The sequence below is a fragment of the Hyla sarda genome, chromosome 10, assembly GCF_029499605.1.
Source record: "Hyla sarda isolate aHylSar1 chromosome 10, aHylSar1.hap1, whole genome shotgun sequence".
Classification (NCBI taxonomy): domain Eukaryota; kingdom Metazoa; phylum Chordata; class Amphibia; order Anura; family Hylidae; genus Hyla; species Hyla sarda.
This window is the reverse complement of record NC_079198.1, coordinates 9208543-9227650: the sequence shown is the minus strand read 5'-3', so window position 1 is coordinate 9227650 and position 19108 is coordinate 9208543. Positions and strand designations below refer to the sequence as shown.

The 19108-nt window shown below is 41.9% G+C and overlaps 1 protein-coding gene across 8 annotated transcripts in view; it reads left to right on the top strand.

The window, feature by feature from the left end:
* LOC130293645 (carcinoembryonic antigen-related cell adhesion molecule 6-like) overlaps positions 1-19108 on the top strand; it is a 58791-nt gene that overhangs the window by 35428 nt on the left and 4255 nt on the right. For 7 of the 8 annotated variants that reach the window (XM_056542573.1, XM_056542574.1, XM_056542577.1 and 4 more), the window contains 2 exons: positions 275-326; positions 1079-1158. In XM_056542573.1, coding sequence (XP_056398548.1) covers positions 275-326; positions 1079-1158 — 132 coding nt within the window. Of the gene's footprint in view, positions 1-274; positions 327-1078; positions 1159-1820; positions 1879-3588; positions 4367-19108 lie in introns of those variants that run through there. The other variant, XM_056542576.1, reaches the window with a different exon arrangement.

The following is a 19108-nucleotide window of genomic DNA, read 5'->3' as shown; positions in this document are numbered from 1 at the left end:
TCCTTCCTCCCTCCTTCCCTTCCATTCTTCCATTCTTCTTTCCCTCCCTTCCTCTTGAAAATGTTTATACCCCTGTTTCTTCCTTATTTTCTTTCGCCGATCCTTCTATTCTACTTCTCTCTTGGTCTCTATCGTTTCCTTCCTTCTTTCCACCTTGTATCCCATCTTTCCCTTTTCCATTCCCCTTCCTTCTTCCTCTAACCAATGTTTCCTAACCTGGGTGCCTCTAGCTGTTTCAAAACTACAACTCTCAACATGCTTTCTTCTTTTCTAGAAGACAAGGAACAACAATCCCCACAGAGAACAAAACTCAGGAGAATATTAAGGTATTTTATACGCAATGTTTGGGCTGCGATCAATGCTTTGCTATTACATATCAGTGATCAGTTGTCTCTGCTCTCTGCTAGTACAGTCTGTCTAAGGTAGATTCTATTAGTAGACTACTGAGTGGTCAGCATGGAGGCCTTCAAATGGTCTCTAGCTACCCCCAAAAAAAAGAAAAAGATCAACACCCACAGACTATTGTGTGGGTATCATGCAAGCTCTTAAGTGTTCTGAGTGGTAATGATCACAGCACTTAAGAGGTTAAATGATGGAATTCGGTGTGATGACTGATAGCAGCCATCACTCACCATCTATGAAGCGTGCGCAGCTTGTACAGCTTGTACACTACATAACGTAAATACAGGTATGGTGCATGGTGTGTCAGGAAGGGGTTAATGTATCAATTATGAATACGAGGGATAATAATGTTCATGTGTTTTACCAGTGATTATTCTTTCTCACGTTCAACTAAAATACAATATATCAAATAGATATGAATGAAGAAGTTGTCCTGGTCATTGATTCTTGGAAGATAGATAAATAGATAAAAGTAACATGTGGCATAAATCCTGGTCCTATAATTCCTTATAAACATCAACAGGAGAATACAGCAGCATATAAACATCAACAGGAGAATACAGCAGCATATAAAAATCAACAGGAGAATACAGCAGCATATAAACACACTAGACACAATTAATGAATAAATCCCTGCAGTCTTTCCCAACTCATGACGATCTCCATGCTGACGCAGATAACGGAGAAGATAACAATGGAGAATATGTTGTATGGAAACTTTAAAGGCGCCGCAGAACAAAACTCTCCTGGAGCTCGGTAGGTTCTATTGTTATGGATGTAAGTGTCTCTGTAGTAACTCGTATCTATCTATCTATCTATCTATCTATCTATCTCATATTTATCTATCTATCTCATATCTATCGATCTATCTCATATCTATCTCATATCTATTTATCTCATATCTATCTATCTATCTCATATCTATCTATCTCTCATATCTATCTATCTCATATCTATCTCATATCTATCTATCTATCTATCTCATACCTATCTATCTCATACCTATCTATCTCATATCTATCTATCTCTCTATCTCATACCTATCTATCTCATATCTATCTCATATCTATCTATCTCATATCTATCTATCTCATATCTATCTATCTCTCTATCTCATACCTATCTATCTCATATCTATCTCATATCTATCTATCTCATATCTATCTATCTCATATCTATCTATCTCATATCTATCTATCTCATATCTATCTATCTATCTCATATCTATCTATCTATCTCATATCTATCTACATATATATATATATATATATATATATATATATATATATATCACATGTCTATTTATCTATCTGTCCATATTTGTTTCTATCTGTAGATTGTAATGTTTTTTTCTGATTGATCGATAGCTCTATACAGCTTTGCGGTGACTTTATGTGTTTTTTACATTATTGTTACAGGAATTCTCCCCTTGGCCATAAAGATGATGGAGAAGAAAGAAACAGCAGTCAGTATAAGGTAACCTGTGGTGGTAACAATGTGACGGCAGTGATTTATTGTCTCTATGTCATTCCTGATGTATTCAGCTCTGCCACCTCTGATACAGTGATCTGAGTCTAATAATAATAATACAGACCCCCCCCCCCCCCCCCCCCATTACACGTATCATAGCCCTAAGCCCTATAGTTATAGCAAGTGGCAGCAATTGAGACAAAATATGATTCTCTTACCATCATATGACATCCTGGTAGATAATGGAGAGTGGAATTGTGATCTGGGGGATAGAGGCCGGAACATGACCAAAGGCCCCTGAGCAAAACATAGTTTAAAGGGGTACTCCAGTGGAAAACTATTTACTTAAAATCAACTGGTGCCAGAAAATTAAACAGATTTGTAAATTACTTCTATTAAAAAATCTTAATCCTTCCAGTACTTATCAGCTGCTGTATGCTCCACAGGAAGTTATGCAGTTCTATCCAGTCTATTCAGCAAGAATGTTAAAATTTCACTTTAAAGGGGTACTCCGGTAGAAAACTATTTTTGTTTAAATCATCTGGTGTCAGAAAGTTAAACAGATTTGTAAATTACTTCTATTAAAAAATCTTAATCCTTCCAGTACTTATCAGCTGCTGTATGCTCCACAGAAAGTTATTTTCTTTTTGAATTTATTTTCAGTCTGACCACAGTGCTCTCTGCTGACACCCCTGTCCATGTCAGGAACTGTCCAGAGCAGGATAGGTTTTCTATGGGGATTTTCTCCTACTCTGGACAGTTCCTGACATGGACAGAAGTCTCAGCAGAGAGCACTGCGGTCAGACTGAAAATAAATTCAAAAAGAAAAGAACTTTCTGTGGAGCAAACAGCAGCTAAGTACGGGAAGGATTAAGATTTTTTAATAGAAGTCATTTAAAAATCTGTTTAACTTTCTGGCACCAGATGATTTAAAAAAATAGTTTTCTACCGGAGTACCCCTTTAAAGTGAAATTCTAACATTGTTGCTGAATAGACTGGAAAGAACTAAACAACTTCCCGTGGAGCATACAGCAGCTGGTAAGTACTGGAAGGATTAAGATTTTTTAATAGAAGTAATTTACAAATCTGTTTAACTTTCTGGCACCAGATGATTTAAAAAAAAATAGTTTTCTACCGGAGTACCCCTTTAAAGTGAAATTCTAACATTGTTGCTGAATAGACTGGAAAGAACTAAACAACTTCCTGTGGAGCATACAGCAGCTGATAAGTACTGGAAGGATTAAGATTTTTTAATAGAAGTAATTTACAAATCTGTTTAACTTTCTGGCACCAGATGATTTAAAAAAAAATAGTTTTCTACCGGAGTACCCCTTTAAAGTGAAATTCTAACATTGTTGCAGCACCAGGATACACTTCTAAAACTGCTGCCAACTCTGTAGCTGTGTATACTGCTGCCGGAACAACGTTGGAGTTTCCCTTTAAATGAAGACCTAAAAGAAAGGGAATGTACTCTAAAAGGGTAAAGGTAAAAGGGATAAGTATTCACCTACATCAGTGGTGTCCAACCTGCGGACCTCCAGATGTTGCAAAACTACAACTCCCAGCATGCCCCGGACAGCCGTTGGCTGTCCGGGGCATGCTGGGAATTGTAGTTTTGCAATATCTGGAGGTCCGCAGGTTGGAGACCACTGATCTACAATGTATTAGGATATTGCAAACTTTTTTTTCAAAAACTAATGAGATTTTCTTTTATAGGAAGAAAATGAAAGCTGTATTGTCTACACCACAGTGGAGCGGACCTCAGCAAACCAGGGAACTATAAGGAACACGGGAGAAACAGAATACGCACAGCTCAGGATGTAGACATTTGGTGCTAGAGATCATATAAACCAGTGGTCTTCAACTTGCGGACCTCCAGATGTTGCAAAACTACAACTCCCAGCATGCCCGCACAGCCGTTGGCCTCAAAACCGGATACGGGGCAGAAATGAGCCAACCGGAGTCACTGTTTGACTGTGAATTGTGAATTGATTTCAGCGCCGGTCCTGCTGGGGTACGGGAGCGCCCGGTTTTCCCCTCCCCCAGCCAGATCCGGCAACCGTAGGCTGCAATCTTGGTGTGAATGTAGCCATGCTGAGACCAATAATCCCGGTATACCAAGATAAACATTACCAATACTACACCTATATAAGGAACCATAATACCGCCACACAAGGACCATTACACCACAAAGCGACTAGTGACTGGATAATTCCACTGTACTGTTATTAAATAAAATCCACTATATACAAACCAAGATTCCTCAACTACCTTACCTCCCCCCAAAAAACAGTGACCATATAGAGGCATATACAGGATCTGTATGCCATATAAGTGATTATATTCAGGACCATATATTGTATATACCAGCTGTACACAGGTTCTGTATACCATATAAGTGATTATACACAGGACCATATAGAGATATATACCAGTTGTATACAGGATCTGTATGCCATATAAGTGAATATATTCAGGACCATATATTGGTATATACCAGGTGTACACAGGTTCTGTATACCCTATAAGCGATTATTATCAGAACCATATATTGTATATACCAGCTGTATACAGATCTGTATACCACATAAGTGATTATACACAGGACCATATAGAGATATATACCAGTTGTATACAGGATGTGTATGCCATATAAGTGATTATATTCAGGACCATATATTGTATATACCAGCTGTACACAGGTTCTGTATACCATATAAGTGATTATACACAGGGCCATATAGAGATATATACCAGTTGTATACAGGATCTGTATGCCATATAAGTGATTATATTCAGAACCATATATTGGTATATACCAGCTGTACACAGATTCTGTGTACCATATAAGTGATTATCCACAGGACCATATAGAGGTATATACCAGCTGTATACAGATCTGTATACCATACAAGTTATTACAATTACATTTAGGGACTCACATTTACATCTTTTGTGATCTGCGTCGTCCTCTTTCCTTTTCGTCTCCATCCAGCTCAAACCGCCATGACGTCTTCTTCCAGACAAAACTTCATCTCTTCAGCATCTGCGGGACAAACATGTTAGACTCTGCATTTTTCCAGTGCTCTCCATTGCCGATCCCCCCCCCCTTTTCCATTTCAATTCCCCCCCCCCCTTTGTGCCATTTCAATCCCCTCTTCTTATAGGCGGAGGGGATTAAATATAACAGGGTATCAGAGGGGAGGGGGGGGGGGGGACTGGGAATTATAATAGCACAGGTGGAACCAAGGGGGATTGGGAATTGAGGTGGACCCTCTGATCGCCCTGTGCAATTTTAATTACCCCCTATGCCATTTCATTCACAATTCCCCCACCCCTGTGCCATTTTAATTACCCCCCTCTGATCCCCCTGTGCCGTGCCATTTTAATTACTCCCCCAATCCCCCCATGCCATTTCATTAACTCCCCCCCTCTCTGTGCCGTTTCATTAACCCCACCCTCCCTTACTCCCCCCTGTGACATTTCATTAACCCCCTCCCCCCTGATGCCAATTCATTAAACACCCCCTTCACCCTGTGCCAATTCATTAATCCCCCACCTCCCCCTTATGCCAATTAATTAACCCCCCTCCCCGCCGTGCCAATTCATTAACCCCCCGTACCAATTCATTAACCCCCCACAACCCCCCTGTGCTAATTCAATAACCAAGCCCACATCCCCCCCCCCCCCCCTCTGTTGCTGCCTCGCCTGCCAGGCATGGTCCCGACTCACATTTCAGATTATAAGGCCGGCGCATGCAGCTCTTATTCTTTGCGCCGGCGGGGCGCGGGCTCTGTGACGACGGGTGATGTCCCCCTGCACAGTGAGCAGTGGGGGCGTTGGGGCTGTGACCCATTGCAGGACTGACCATACCATGGGTCCCGGTCTGACTCGTGGGACCCATTTTTGTGGTAAAAAAAAAAAAAACACGGGCAGCAAAGTGCCGCCCCTGAAAAGTGCCACCTGGGACCAATAGTCCCATGGGACCCAGTGGGACCATTGGTCCCAGGTAGCACTTTTCAGGGGCGGCACTTTGCTGCCCGTGCTTGTTTGTTTTTCTTCATCTTTTTTTTAAATCACCTGTCCCTGTTTGACCCTGTTCCTGACACAGACAGAAGTGACAGCAGAGAGCACTGTAGTCAGACTGGAAAGAGCTACACAACTTCCTCTGGAGCATACAGCAGCTGATATGTACTGGAAGGATTAAGATTAACATCCCCCCCCTCTGGAGTACTTCTTCAAGCAAAACCATGATAAAACAAAAACATTGATCAGCTAATACGGATGTGTATTTTATTTTAATTATTATTTTTTTAATGCGTATGACCTTTTTGTGTATTTCTTTATTTCTAAGCTATGACCTGGTGTTATGTATTACTTCATGGTTACCTAAGATTTCCACAGGGTTTCTCAATTGTGATAAGATTTTTTATTTCAATATTTTTTTTTTTGTGGGACACATTAAACATAATGCCAATTATGGGGGGGGGGGGGGGGGGGAATCCCTTTCCCACTCCGAATATGAAAATAAATCCCTGGATCAATGTTCTGTCCCTATAGGTCTAATATCCATAACCTGTAATGCTATTACTCTCCAGAAATATATCCAGACCCCTCCTCACCATGACCACTAGTGTTGAGCACGAATATTCGTAATGCGTATATATGCGCAATTTCGAGAATATTTAGAATATAGTGCTATATATTCATAATGACGAATATTCGTTTTTTACGTGCAAATTTTTATGCAAATTTTCTCATGAAAAAAAAGGGAACGAACGTAGCGAATGTGTGAATTTCGCGAACATAGGACGAATGATTGTCAATATATTCCCGAAATCTCGCAAATTCGAATATGGCCCCTGCCGCTCATCACTAATGACCACCTCCTCCAAGTTCCATAGTCTCACTGCTCTTACAGTAGAGAACCCCCATTTGTGCTGAGGTAGAAACTCCAAACATCAAGAGTGCCACGTTTTTCAGTGTGGCGTTTTTTTTTTTTTTTTTTTAAAGGGGTACTCCACTGCTCAGCGTTTGGAACAGACTGTCCCAAACACTGGAGCTGCCGTCGGGAGCTCGTGATGTCATAGCCCTGCCCCCTCATGATGTCACGACCCGCCCTCTCAATGCAAGTCTATGGGAGGGGGCGTGACAGCCGTCACGCCCCCTCCCATAGACTTGCATTGAGGGGGTGGGGGTGTGATGTCATGAGGGGGCGGGGCTATAACATCACGAGCTCCTGGCACCGACTCCAGAGTTCGGGACAGTTTGTTCCAAATGCTGAGCAGTGGAGTACCCCTTTAAAAAAAATAAAAAAATACGTCACACTGAAAAACGCCAAGTGGAAAAATAATTTTGCAATTTCTCATTGATTCAAAGCTAAGATCTGGACGCAGAGTTTTTGGACCGAAAAAACGCCATGCGGCAGATTTAACGTTCTTCCTGCTGTTTTTGCAAGAAAAAAAAAACAAAAAAAAACAAGTGGAAACTTAGCCTTAGCGGACGTGTGGACGAACGACATCTATTTTAGTACATACAGCCAGGGTGCAAATATAAAGTGAAGGAAAAAAGTATTTGATCCCCTGTTGGTTCTGTCAATTTGCCCAAGGAAATGATCGGTCTATAATTTTAATGGTCGCTTTACTTGAATAACATAATAATATGCCGAAAAAACACATTTTACATCATTTTTGAATTGATTTGCTTAAAGGGGTACTCCGCTGCTCAGCGTTTAGAACAAATTGTTCAGAATGCTTAGAGCCGGCGCCGGGAGCTCGTGAAGTCTAGTGTTGGGCGCGAATATTCGCAATGCGAATATTTATTGCGAATATTGCTTATTCGCGAATATAACGCTAAATATTCGCAATTACGAATATTCTTTTTTTTTTTCACCATACACATCACAGTGATCATCCCTCCCTGCTTCCAGCTTGTGGTGTAAACAAGGCTCCAATACTAGTTACTGTGCCCGAAAATATGAATGCAAATTTTCGCGCATATTGATCCCTCCCTTCTTTTAGCTCTTTTATCATGCGATATTGCGCATGCGCATGCAAATTTTATGGCGCATAGTAAAAAAAAAAGGCTGCGAATATGCAAATTTTGCGAATATATGAAGAATAAAGAGAATATGGCCTATGCCGCTCAACACTAGTGACGTCATAGCTTCGCACCCTCATGATGTCACCACCCCCTCAATGCAAGTCTATGGGAGGGGGCGTGACAGTCGTCAGTTCCAGGGGTGAGTGCATGCTATCGTTCTTTTGTGGTCTTTATTATTTGATCCTTCATCTGGATTGCGCGCGGTGTCAGTAGTACATTGCCGGATCCTGGACCGAGGCAGCCTACGCACTACCGGAGTGATAGCTATATACAGTGACCCCCCCGACCCACGATCATTTCAGCATACGATCACTCTCAGAGGCAGCATCAACATACGATGCTTTTGGATGTCGGGGCCATCGCATAAACGGCTATCCGGCAGCGCAGACTGCTTCACCCGCCACCGGATAGCCGTTTACAGTGCCCTGCGAGCTCCGGTGATGATCATCTACCTGTCCTCGGGGCTCCGGCGCGTCCTCTTCACGATCCCCTCCATCGCCGGTGCTCTCCTTCGTCATCATCACGTCGCTGCGCGCGCCGTCCTGTCATCCAATAGGAGCGGCGTGCGTAGCAACATGATGACGGCGACGGAGAGCGGAGAGCGAGGATCCCGGGGATGCAGAGATGTCCAGAGCGTCGGGGACACCACAGGGACGCGGCGACAGCGATGGAAGGCGATATCCAGGGCAGCGGTGATGGTCCAGAGCGGCGGGGACACGTGAGTATAACCTCCAATACCAGTGGTCTTCAACCTGCAGACCTCCAGATGTTGCAAAACTACAACACCCAGCATGCCCGGACAGCCGTTGTAGTTTTGCAACATCTGGAGGTCCGCAGGTTGTAGACCGCTGTCCTGTACTTTACATTGCACAGATGTTGAGGGACCACTGTATATATATATATATATATATATATATATATATATATATATATAAATATATGTATTTTTTAAAGGAAGTTAAAAGTAGTGTAGCTCGCGAATATTCGCAATCCGAATTTCTCACTATGTATTCGCAATTACGAACATTCGTTTTTTTTTTTGGTTTTTTTTCCCAGTACACATCACAGTGATCATCCCTCTCTGCTTCCAGCTTGTGTGGTGTAAAGATGGCTCTAATACTAATATGTGAGACTGGCAAATTTTTGTATATGCAAATTTTTTGCATATGCGAAAATAAAACGCGAATATTACGAATATGCGGATTTAGCGAATAAATGACGAATATTCGTCCATATATTCGCTAAATATCGCGAATTCGAATATGGCCTATGCCGCTCAACACTAGTCAAAAGTCAAAAATATCATTTGTGAATGTTATCGGAATCAATTTTGGACATTGCGCTTTGGTTTTTACACCCTACAGGGAGAAGTGTGAGCTCTAGGTGTGAGCGGAGGATGCAAGAAGGAGGGGGGGGGGGGGTACATTCAGCTTTTGGATTGGCCAAAGACTTTCTTAGTAAACTACTGAGGTCTATATTTGTTCTTCTTAAAATGAGGAAACTAGAATTGAACTGAAATATCCTGTGACCACTTCTCTTCGGCAAAAATAGAAGAATTTGCACGAAATATCAGCTTCTTACCAGTGCTGGGGAGAGGAGAACGTTGGAGGACGTGTGAGTTCATGTAAGTATTGTGTGTGTTATTTTCTCATATAAAACTGCAGGGATTTCTTAGGCTGCATTCACACCATGTCTTTACAACACAGTTCCCGTCCCGTATCAGGTTTTTGATGAAAAACGGTTTCCTCAAAACCAGACTAAATTGTATCAAAACGTGTGTACAAATTTCAACATTTTTGAAATTTCAAAAAATTTCAAAAATAATGTCCCATTGCATCCGTCTGTAAAAAAAAAAAAAAATGTTTTTTACTTTTCACTCCATTTTGAATAAAGTTTCACTTGTTTGTTTGAAATTCCAAGAAATAAAACGATGCAAAGTCAAAAAACCGTATGGTGCAAACTGGATGGAACCGTACGCACATACAGCTCTGTACGGTTCCCGTTGACTCCCAAGTTAAAGAAAAAACTTTATACGGTTTAATACGGTTTTTCACCCGCACCAAAAAACGTGGTAGTCTACGGTTTTGGGTACTGTATAAAATGCAAAACGGACTAAACCGGATGATGCGTTTGACATAGGGTTTACAATGTTAAGTCAATGCATACGGTTTTCTATACTGTTCTGTGTGGTTTTTAACTTGAAACCGTATAGGGGAACTGTATAGCAGAAACGTGGTGTGCGTGCACTCTTATAATGGGGAATTGATCTGTTAGGGGGGGTTCACATTACGTTTTTTCCCATACAGGAGCGCATACGACAGGGGGAAGCTAACCGGAGTGAAACGTTCGGTCCGGTTTGCTAATTTTTGCCCCGAATGCGCTTTTACAACCGGACCTAAAACCATGGTCGACCACGGTTTTAGGTCCGGGGAAAAAGCGCATACGGGGCAAAAATGAGCCGACCGGACCGATCGTTTCACTCCGGTCGGCTCATTGAAATGAATTAAATACGGGAGCGCATACGCAGGGATACGGGAGCACAAGTTTTTAGCTTCCCCCTGCCGGATGCGCTCCCGTATGGGGAAAAACGTGATGTGAACCCAGTCTTATTGGTGTACTGTGTATAAATGTATTTAATGTGGAAATCCTGAAGGTCACAGGCCTGATGGGAGTTGCGGTTCTATAACAGAGGCAGAACAACAGGTTGTAGACCTCTGATACACTGTACAGTGAAGGAAAAAAGTATTTGACCCCCTGATGTTTTTTTTACATTTGCTCACAGACATGGGGAGGACCGGTCTATCATTTTATTGATTGGTTTATTTGAACAGTGAGAGACAAAATAACAACAAATCCAGAAAAATACATTTTATATAAGTTATGAATTGATTTGACCCTCTGTCAATTAGCAAGATGTCTGGCTCCCAGGTGTCTTTTATACCGGAGTCCTCTCTTAAGATCTCTTCGTGGAGTCTCTATGATCATGACAACGGGGAGGAATCTGCCCAGAACTACACAGGAGGATCTTGTCAATGATCTCAAAGCAGCTGGGACCATAGTCACCGAGAGGACAATTGGTAACACACTACTCTGAAATCCTGCAGTGTCCGCAAGGTTCCCCTGCTCGAGAAATCTCATGTAAAGGTACAAATTAAGTTTGTCAAGGGAACTCTGAATCGTTCAATGAGAACTGAGTGGAAGTGATGTGGTCAGAGGAGACCAGAATCGAGCTCTTTGGCATCAACTCAACTCGTTATGTTTGGAGTAGAAGAAACACTTCCTATAACCCCAAGAACACCATTCCTACCGTCAAACATGAAGGGGGAAACATTAGGCTTTGGGTTTTTTTCTGCTAAGGGGATGGGACGACCTCACCGAATCAAAGGGACAAAGGATGGGGCCATGGACTCTTAAATCTTTCGTGAGAACCTCCTGGGTCATGAATGGGTTTTCCAGCATGACAATGACCCCAAACACATGGCCAAGGCAACAGAAAAAGGCTCAAGAAGAAGCACATTAAGGTCCTTGAGTCATCTAACGAGTCTCAAGACCATAATCCCATAGAAAATCTGCGGTGGAGCTGAAGGTTCGATTTGCCAATTGTCAGCCTGAAAATCTTAAAAGGGTACTCCACTGCTCAGCGTTTGGAGCAAACTACTCCGAACGCTGGAGCTGGCGCCGGGAGCTCGTGACGTCAAGATGTCACACCCGCCCCCTCAATGCAAGTCTATGGGAGGGGGCGTGACAGCCGTCACGCTCCCTCCCATAGACTTGCATTGAAGGGGCGGGCGTGATATCATGAGGGGGCAGGGCTATGATGTCACGAGCTCCCGGCACCGGCTTCAGCGTTCGGAACAGTTTGTTCCAAACGCTGAGCAGCAGAGTAACCCTTTAATGACTCGGAAAATTACAAAACCTCTCCTGAGATGTTTGCAAACCTGTTGGCAAACTACAAGAAATGTCTGACCTCTGTGATCGCCAACAAGGGTTTCACAACCAAGGACTAAGTACTGTTTTTGCAAAGGGGTCAAATGCCAATGAATTCGTAACTTACATGAAATATGTTTTTTGACTATTTTGTTGTTCTTCCATCTCTCACTCTTCAAATAAATCGACCAATAAAATGATTGACCGATCAGTGGGAAAACGGACAAAGTCAGCAGGGGGTCAAATACTTTTTCCTTCACTGTATAGAATGTGTTTCTATACTTTCTTATTGTTTGATATCTGACTTTATTTTCTGCTTTGACTATAAGGAATAAAACCCAAAATATTTATAAGAAACAAAATCAGAAAACTGAATTCCCATTGGAATAATGGGCCGGCACATCTTCGTTCTCAGAGGAGCGTTTCTCCTATTTTTTACTCAGGGTAAGTGACATTTTCTATATCTATTATAGATGTTTCCTGATACATTGCAAATACCTTTTAATTTTGTCTCCTTTACAACAATATCATAATTTCTACCTTTACTTTGCTCCAACAGGGGCATTTTTTAAGAGAGATGATAAATACTGAAGATAGTGAATAAATGATGTGAGAGAAATAGATTTATTTATTTTTATTAGGGGAGGGGCTTTTATAAAATGTTAAAATTTTTTAGTATTATTTTTTACATTACAGTTTTTTAATTCCCCATAGAGGACTTTTAATCTGTACTGTAATCTATGTATGCTAGTGTGATCGGTGATCCACTGATACAGCCTGGATTCATTGTTGGATCGGCGATCCGACGGCCGGAGGGAGGTAAGGCTGGGTTCCCACTACGATTTGTAACTACGGTTCCCGTATACGGCTGGGAGGAGGGGGCGGGGCTTAATTGCGGCGCCCACACTCAGCCGTATAGAGGAACCGTATTTAATGCATGTCTATGAGACGACCGGAGTGAACCGCAGCCTCCGGTCGGCTGTGTTTTCGTCCGTATGCGGTTTCCCGACCGCAGGCAAAAATGTGGTCGACCGCGTTTTTGCCTACATTGCAGATCTTCACATTGCAGAGATTGGATGAACATCCTAAGTGAACAGGCATGTGGGGTTTAAAGGGGTTCTCCGGTGCTTAGACATCTTATCCCCTATCCAAAGGATCTGTTTATTTTAGGAACTGTCCAGAGCAGCATATGTTTTCTGTGGGAGAAAATCCTCCTAGCAAATATGCTGCTCTGGACATTTCCTAAAATGGACAGAAGAGGTCAGCAGAGTGCACTGTGCTTATGACAGAAGAGAAATCCAAAAAGAAAAGAATTTCCTCTGTATTATACAGCCCCTGAAAAGTACTGCAAGGGTAAAGATTTTTCAATAGAAGTAATATACAAATCTGCTTAAAGGGGTACTCCGGTGAATTTTTTTTTTTCTTTTAAATCAACTGGTGCCAGAAAGTTAAACATATTTGTAAATTACTTAAAAAATCTTATTCCTTCCAGTACTTATTAGCTGCTGAATGCTACAGAAGAAATTCCTTTCTTTTTGGAACACTGATGACATCACAAGCACAGTGCTCTCTGCTGTCCATTTTAGCAACCGTGTATAGCAAATGTATGCTAAGGGCAGGATGATGGCTTAGTGGTTAGCACTGCTGCCTTGCACCGCTGGGGCCTTGGGTTCAAATCCAACTAAGGATGACAATAAATTAAGACTTATTATTATTCTAATAACATCAGCAGAGAGCACTGTGCTCATGATGTAATCAGAGAGCATTCCAAAAAGAAAATAATTTACAAATCTGTTTAACTTTCCGGAGCCAGTTGATTTAAAAGAAAAAAGGTTTTCCCCGGAGTAGCCCTTTAACTTTCTGGCACCAGTTGATTTTAAAAAAAGTTTTCCACGGTAGTACCCCTCGAAGTCCCAGACGGCAAGGGCATACAAGTATGCCTAATGTCAAATACGGAAGACCTGTCTTCCTCTGGTTCTGCAGAAATGTAGGAAAAAAGCTGCGATGGCGCTCCCAAGGAAGTAACCCGAAGTCGTGGGTATTGGTATAGATAAATAAATGATTTATTTTTTAGAGCATAAAGAAATCAAAGAAAATAAACTCCCGAAACGCGACTCCCGAAACGCGTCTTGCTTTATTCATTTATTTTCTTTGATTTCTTTATGCTCTAAAAAATAAATCATTTATTTATCTATACCAATACCCACGACTTCGGGTTACTTCCTTGGGAGCGCCATCGCAGCTTTTTTCCTACATTTCTGCATTCTCCATACAAACCCACCCCTGGGCTTCGTCCACATGCTGCTGGCCTGCATACGAAGCTACCATCACCGGCAAAGGATACGCTACCACCTACCCAGGTACCTACCTACACCGGCTAATAGATCTACACCGCACCCGGCGCCACCTCCGCTTTTTTCCGCTATATACTGTTCCTCTGGTTCTGGCAGCACTGTGTTCGGCTGCAGTGTCGCTCATTGCTATGATAATGCCCGGGCCAATCAGGTGACGAGGATGAGGAGTCGGGAATCCTCCTGAATCAGGCTATTTAAGCCTCAGTTTGCCCTTTTGCACATCGCGTGTCATAGAGGTTATTTCCTTACACTCTCTTCTGACATTTACTCTGCTGTATTTATTCCTGTGAGCTTTGACCTTGGCTTTTGACCTGATCTTGGTTTTGACTTGTCTTGTCTGACTTCTCTTTATCTGTTTCTTTGTTCATTTCCTGTGGTTTGTTATTGCTCCCTGGTTTGTTTCCCCATCGCTAAGTTGGGGGATCATCAAGTAGGCAGGGTCAGGGTTTGCAGGTAAGCCTAGTTCTGCACTGATCCCTGGCCAACATGATTGATAGATAGATAGATAGATAGATAGATAGATAGATAGATACGAGATAGATAGATAGATATGAGATAGATAGATATATATGAGATAGATAGATTTGAGATAGATAGATATGAGATAGATAGATATATATGAGATAGATAGATATGAGATAGATAGATATGAGATAGATAGATATGAGATAGATATGAGATAGATAGATAGATAGATAGATAGATAGATAGATATGAGATAGATAGATAGATAGATATGAGATAGATAGATAGATATGAGATAGATAGATAGATAGATAGATATGAGATAGATAGATAGATAGATATGAGATAGATAGATATGAGATAGATAGATAGATAGATATGAGATAGATATATAGATAGATATGAGATAGATAGATAGATATGAGATAGATAGATAGATAGATATGAGATAGATAGATATGAGATAGATATGAGATAGATAGATATGAGATAGATATGAGATAGATAGATATGAGATAGATATGAGATGGATAGATATGAGATAGTTACATAGTTACATAGTTAGTACGGTTGAAAAAAGACATACGTCCATCAAGTCCAACCAGGGAATTAAGGGGTAGGGGGTGTGGCGCGATATTGGGGAAGGGATGGGATTTTATATTTCTTCATAAGCATTAATGTTATTTTGTTCCATAAATGTATCTAATCCTGTTTTAAAGCTGTTAATTGTTCCTGCTGTGACCAGTTCCTGAGGTAGACCGTTCCATAAATTCACAGTCCTCACGGTAAAGAAGGCGTGTCGCCCCTTGAGACTAAACCTTTTCTTTTCCAGACGGAGGGAGTGCCCCCTCGTCCTTTGGGGGGATTTAACCTGGAACAGTTTTTCTCCATATTTTTTGTATGGGCCATTAATATACTTATATACGTTTATCATATCCCCCCTTAAACGTCTCTTCTCATGACTAAACAATTGTAACTCCTTTAATCGCTCCTCATAGCTAAGATGTTCCAGGCCCCATATTAGTTTAGTCGCGCGTCTCTGCACCCTTTCCAACTCCGCAGTGTCCCTTTTATGGACAGGTGCCCAAAACTGAACAGCATATTCCAGGTGAGGCCGTACCAATGCTTTATAAAGGGGGAGTATTATGTCCCTGCCCCTCGAGTCCATGCCTCTTTTTATACATGACAATATCCTGCCGGCTTTGGAAGCAGCAGCCTGACATTGTGCTATTCTGTAGTCTGTGATCTACAAGTACACCCAGATCCTTCTCTACCAGTGACTCTGCCAGTTTAATCCCCCCTAAGACATACGATGCATGCAGGTTATTAGTATACACAGCCCCCCTCTATATACACAGCCCCCCTCTATATACACAGCCCCCCCCCCCTATATACACAGCCCCCCCCCCCTATATACACAGCCCCCCTCTATATACACAGCCCCCCCCCCCTATATACACAGCCCCCCTAAGACATACGACGCTGCAGGTTATTAGTACCCAGATGCATAACTTTACATTTATCCACATTGAACCTCATTTGCCAAGTGGATGCCCAGACACTTAGATAGATATGAGATAGATATATAGATAGATATGGGATAGATAGATAGATATAAGATAGATAGATAAACAGACAGACAGACAGACAGATAGATAGATAGATAGATAGATAGATATGAGATAGATAAATAGATATGAGATAGATAGATATGAGATAGATAGATAGATATGAGATAGATAAATAGATATGAGATAGATAGATATGAGATAGATAGATAGATATGAGATAGATAGATAGATATGAGATAGATAGATAGATATGAGATAGATAAATAGATATGAGATAGATAGATAGATAGAAATGAGAGAGACAGTGAAAAAGAGATTAGACATAATTATTACTTTAGAATAATTTTTTGTATATATTTACTTATTCAGGATCTTTTTGCAATAACCATGAAGGTAAATGGACATTTACTTTTCCAAAATCCATAATTGCTGTGAGACGTTCAGATGTGGAGATTCCCTGCAACTTCACTGCCCCCGCTGACTATGGAGAGGTCCGGATTGTGTGGTATAAACACCATAAACTACAATACCCAATAGTGTACAGTGAAGACCAATCTAAAATCCTCGCGGAGTACAGAGGACGCACCTCACTTATACCTAATGGAGCAAACAGCTGCTCGCTGAGGATCAGAAATGTGACATCTGGAGAGCGGTATTACCCCGGAATAAGTAAACAGATAAATTCCTATAAATTGAACAAAAAAGAAGATGAGAAAGCCGTCCAGGTCAAGGTTATAGGTATTTATTAATTTAAGAACATGTTCGAAATTTTAAGAAAGTTCTTTTATAAATAAAGTTTTGTAATTTTTGCCAAGAAATGCAAGGACTGAACGCGGTTTCCAATATCACGGTCATATCGCCGAGGCGGGGCAATCCTTGTAGGTGTCCACGATGGTGGTTGTAGAATGTGCCCCTCACCCATTCATCCAATATTTTTGTGTGTAGACAGAAATATTAATTGGTCCAAAAATGAGAAAACTGTCAATTTAGGAAAAATAAGGAAAAGTCATATATTGAGCCCCTCCCCTAATGGTGCCCTAGGTCACTGCCTGCTTTGTATACCCCTCGTCTGACCCCTTCCACATTGAATCATTTAGAGGCTATGGGAGTCTCCCGATGTGTCTATGATGTGGTGGACGACATATTGGCCGTACCAGCATCTAGTACATTATTGTTATTTAATATAACATCATTTCTAGGAAAGTATTAACATTCATTAGTAGATAATATAATTAATAGAATAATCCTCCCGTTTCTGAATTCCCCCAGATTGCTCTGATAACTCCTCATGTAAGAATTGGACGTTCACCTTTCCTCGCTCTATAAAGGCTTTAAATGGTTCTTGTGTGGAAATTCCCTGCAAATTGAAATATCCTGATGGGATCATCTTTACCCTGTTCTGGTATAAAAAGGATCTCACAGGATCTTCTCAGATATTCAATAGCAGAAGCTCTTCAGATGTGGAAGAAAAGTCTAAAGGAAGAACATTTCTGGTGGGAAATCCAATGGATTCCTGTTCCCTAAGAATGAATGATGTGCGAGAACCAGTGGAGATCTACCCCGGGGTCAATGACAAGATAAATGCCTATAACCTCCATAATGGAAGAGTCTGCAAAGTCTCTATCATAGGTAAATGGAGTCCTTTATAAAATCAGGGAATTAGCCACGCCCCTTCCCATAGACTTGCATTGAGGGGGCGGGGCGTGACATCGTGAGGGGGTGGGGCTATGACATCAGAAGCTCCCGGCGCTGGCTCCAGCATTTGGAACAGTTTGTTCCAATCGCTGAGCAGCGGTGTACCCATTTAAAGGGGTACTCCACCTCAAAACATCTTATTCCCTATTCAAAGGATAGAGGATAAGATGTCTGATCGCGGGGGACCCCAAGAACAGGAGTGAACCATAGCCTTCTCTATACCTCCTTAAACCCCCTTTAAGGAGCTACTCAGTGTTTGGAACAAACTGTTCCGAATGCTGGAGCCGGCGCCGGGAGCTTGTGACATCATAGCTCATGTCACGCCCCTCCCCCTCAATGTAAGTCTATGGGAGGGGGGCGTGACAGCCGTTATGCCCCCTCCCATAGACTTGCATTGAGGGGGCGTGATGTCATTAGGGGGCGGGGGTATAACGCCATGAGCTCCCGTCGTTGGCTCCAGTGTTCGGAACAGTTTGTTCCAAACGCTGAGCAGTGGAGTACCCCTTTTAAAGGGGTTCCCCACCTCAAAACATCTTATTCCCTATTCAAAGGATAGAGGATTAGATGTCTGATCGTGTGGAACCCCAAGAACTGGAGTGAACCATAGATTGAACTCATAAGAACAGAAGTGAACTATAACCTTTACCTCTTTAAAGGGGTACTCCGTTGCTCAGTGTTTGGAACAAACTGTTTTGAATGCTGGAGCCGGCTCCGGGAGCTCGTGACGTCATAGCCCCGCCCCCTCTTGTCACGCCACACCCCCTCAATGCAAGTCTATGAGGGGATGGGGTCTGACATAATCAGGGGCGGGGCTATGACATCACAAGCTTCCGGCTCCAGCATTCGGAACAGTTTGTTCCAATTGCTGAGCAGCGGAGTACCCCTTTAAAGTAGTACTTCACCTCAAAACATCTTATTCCCTATTCAAGGGATAGAGGATAAGATGTCTGATCGCGAGTGAACCATCATTTTATGCTTTTCTTTCAGATACTCCTCCTGCGCCATTGATGAATGGATCTGAGCAAATGATAGAGAATGAACCGGTCCGTATCACCTGCTCAGTAAATCACACCTGCCCCTCCAACCCCCCATCCATTACATGGAATTACCCAGACTTACCTG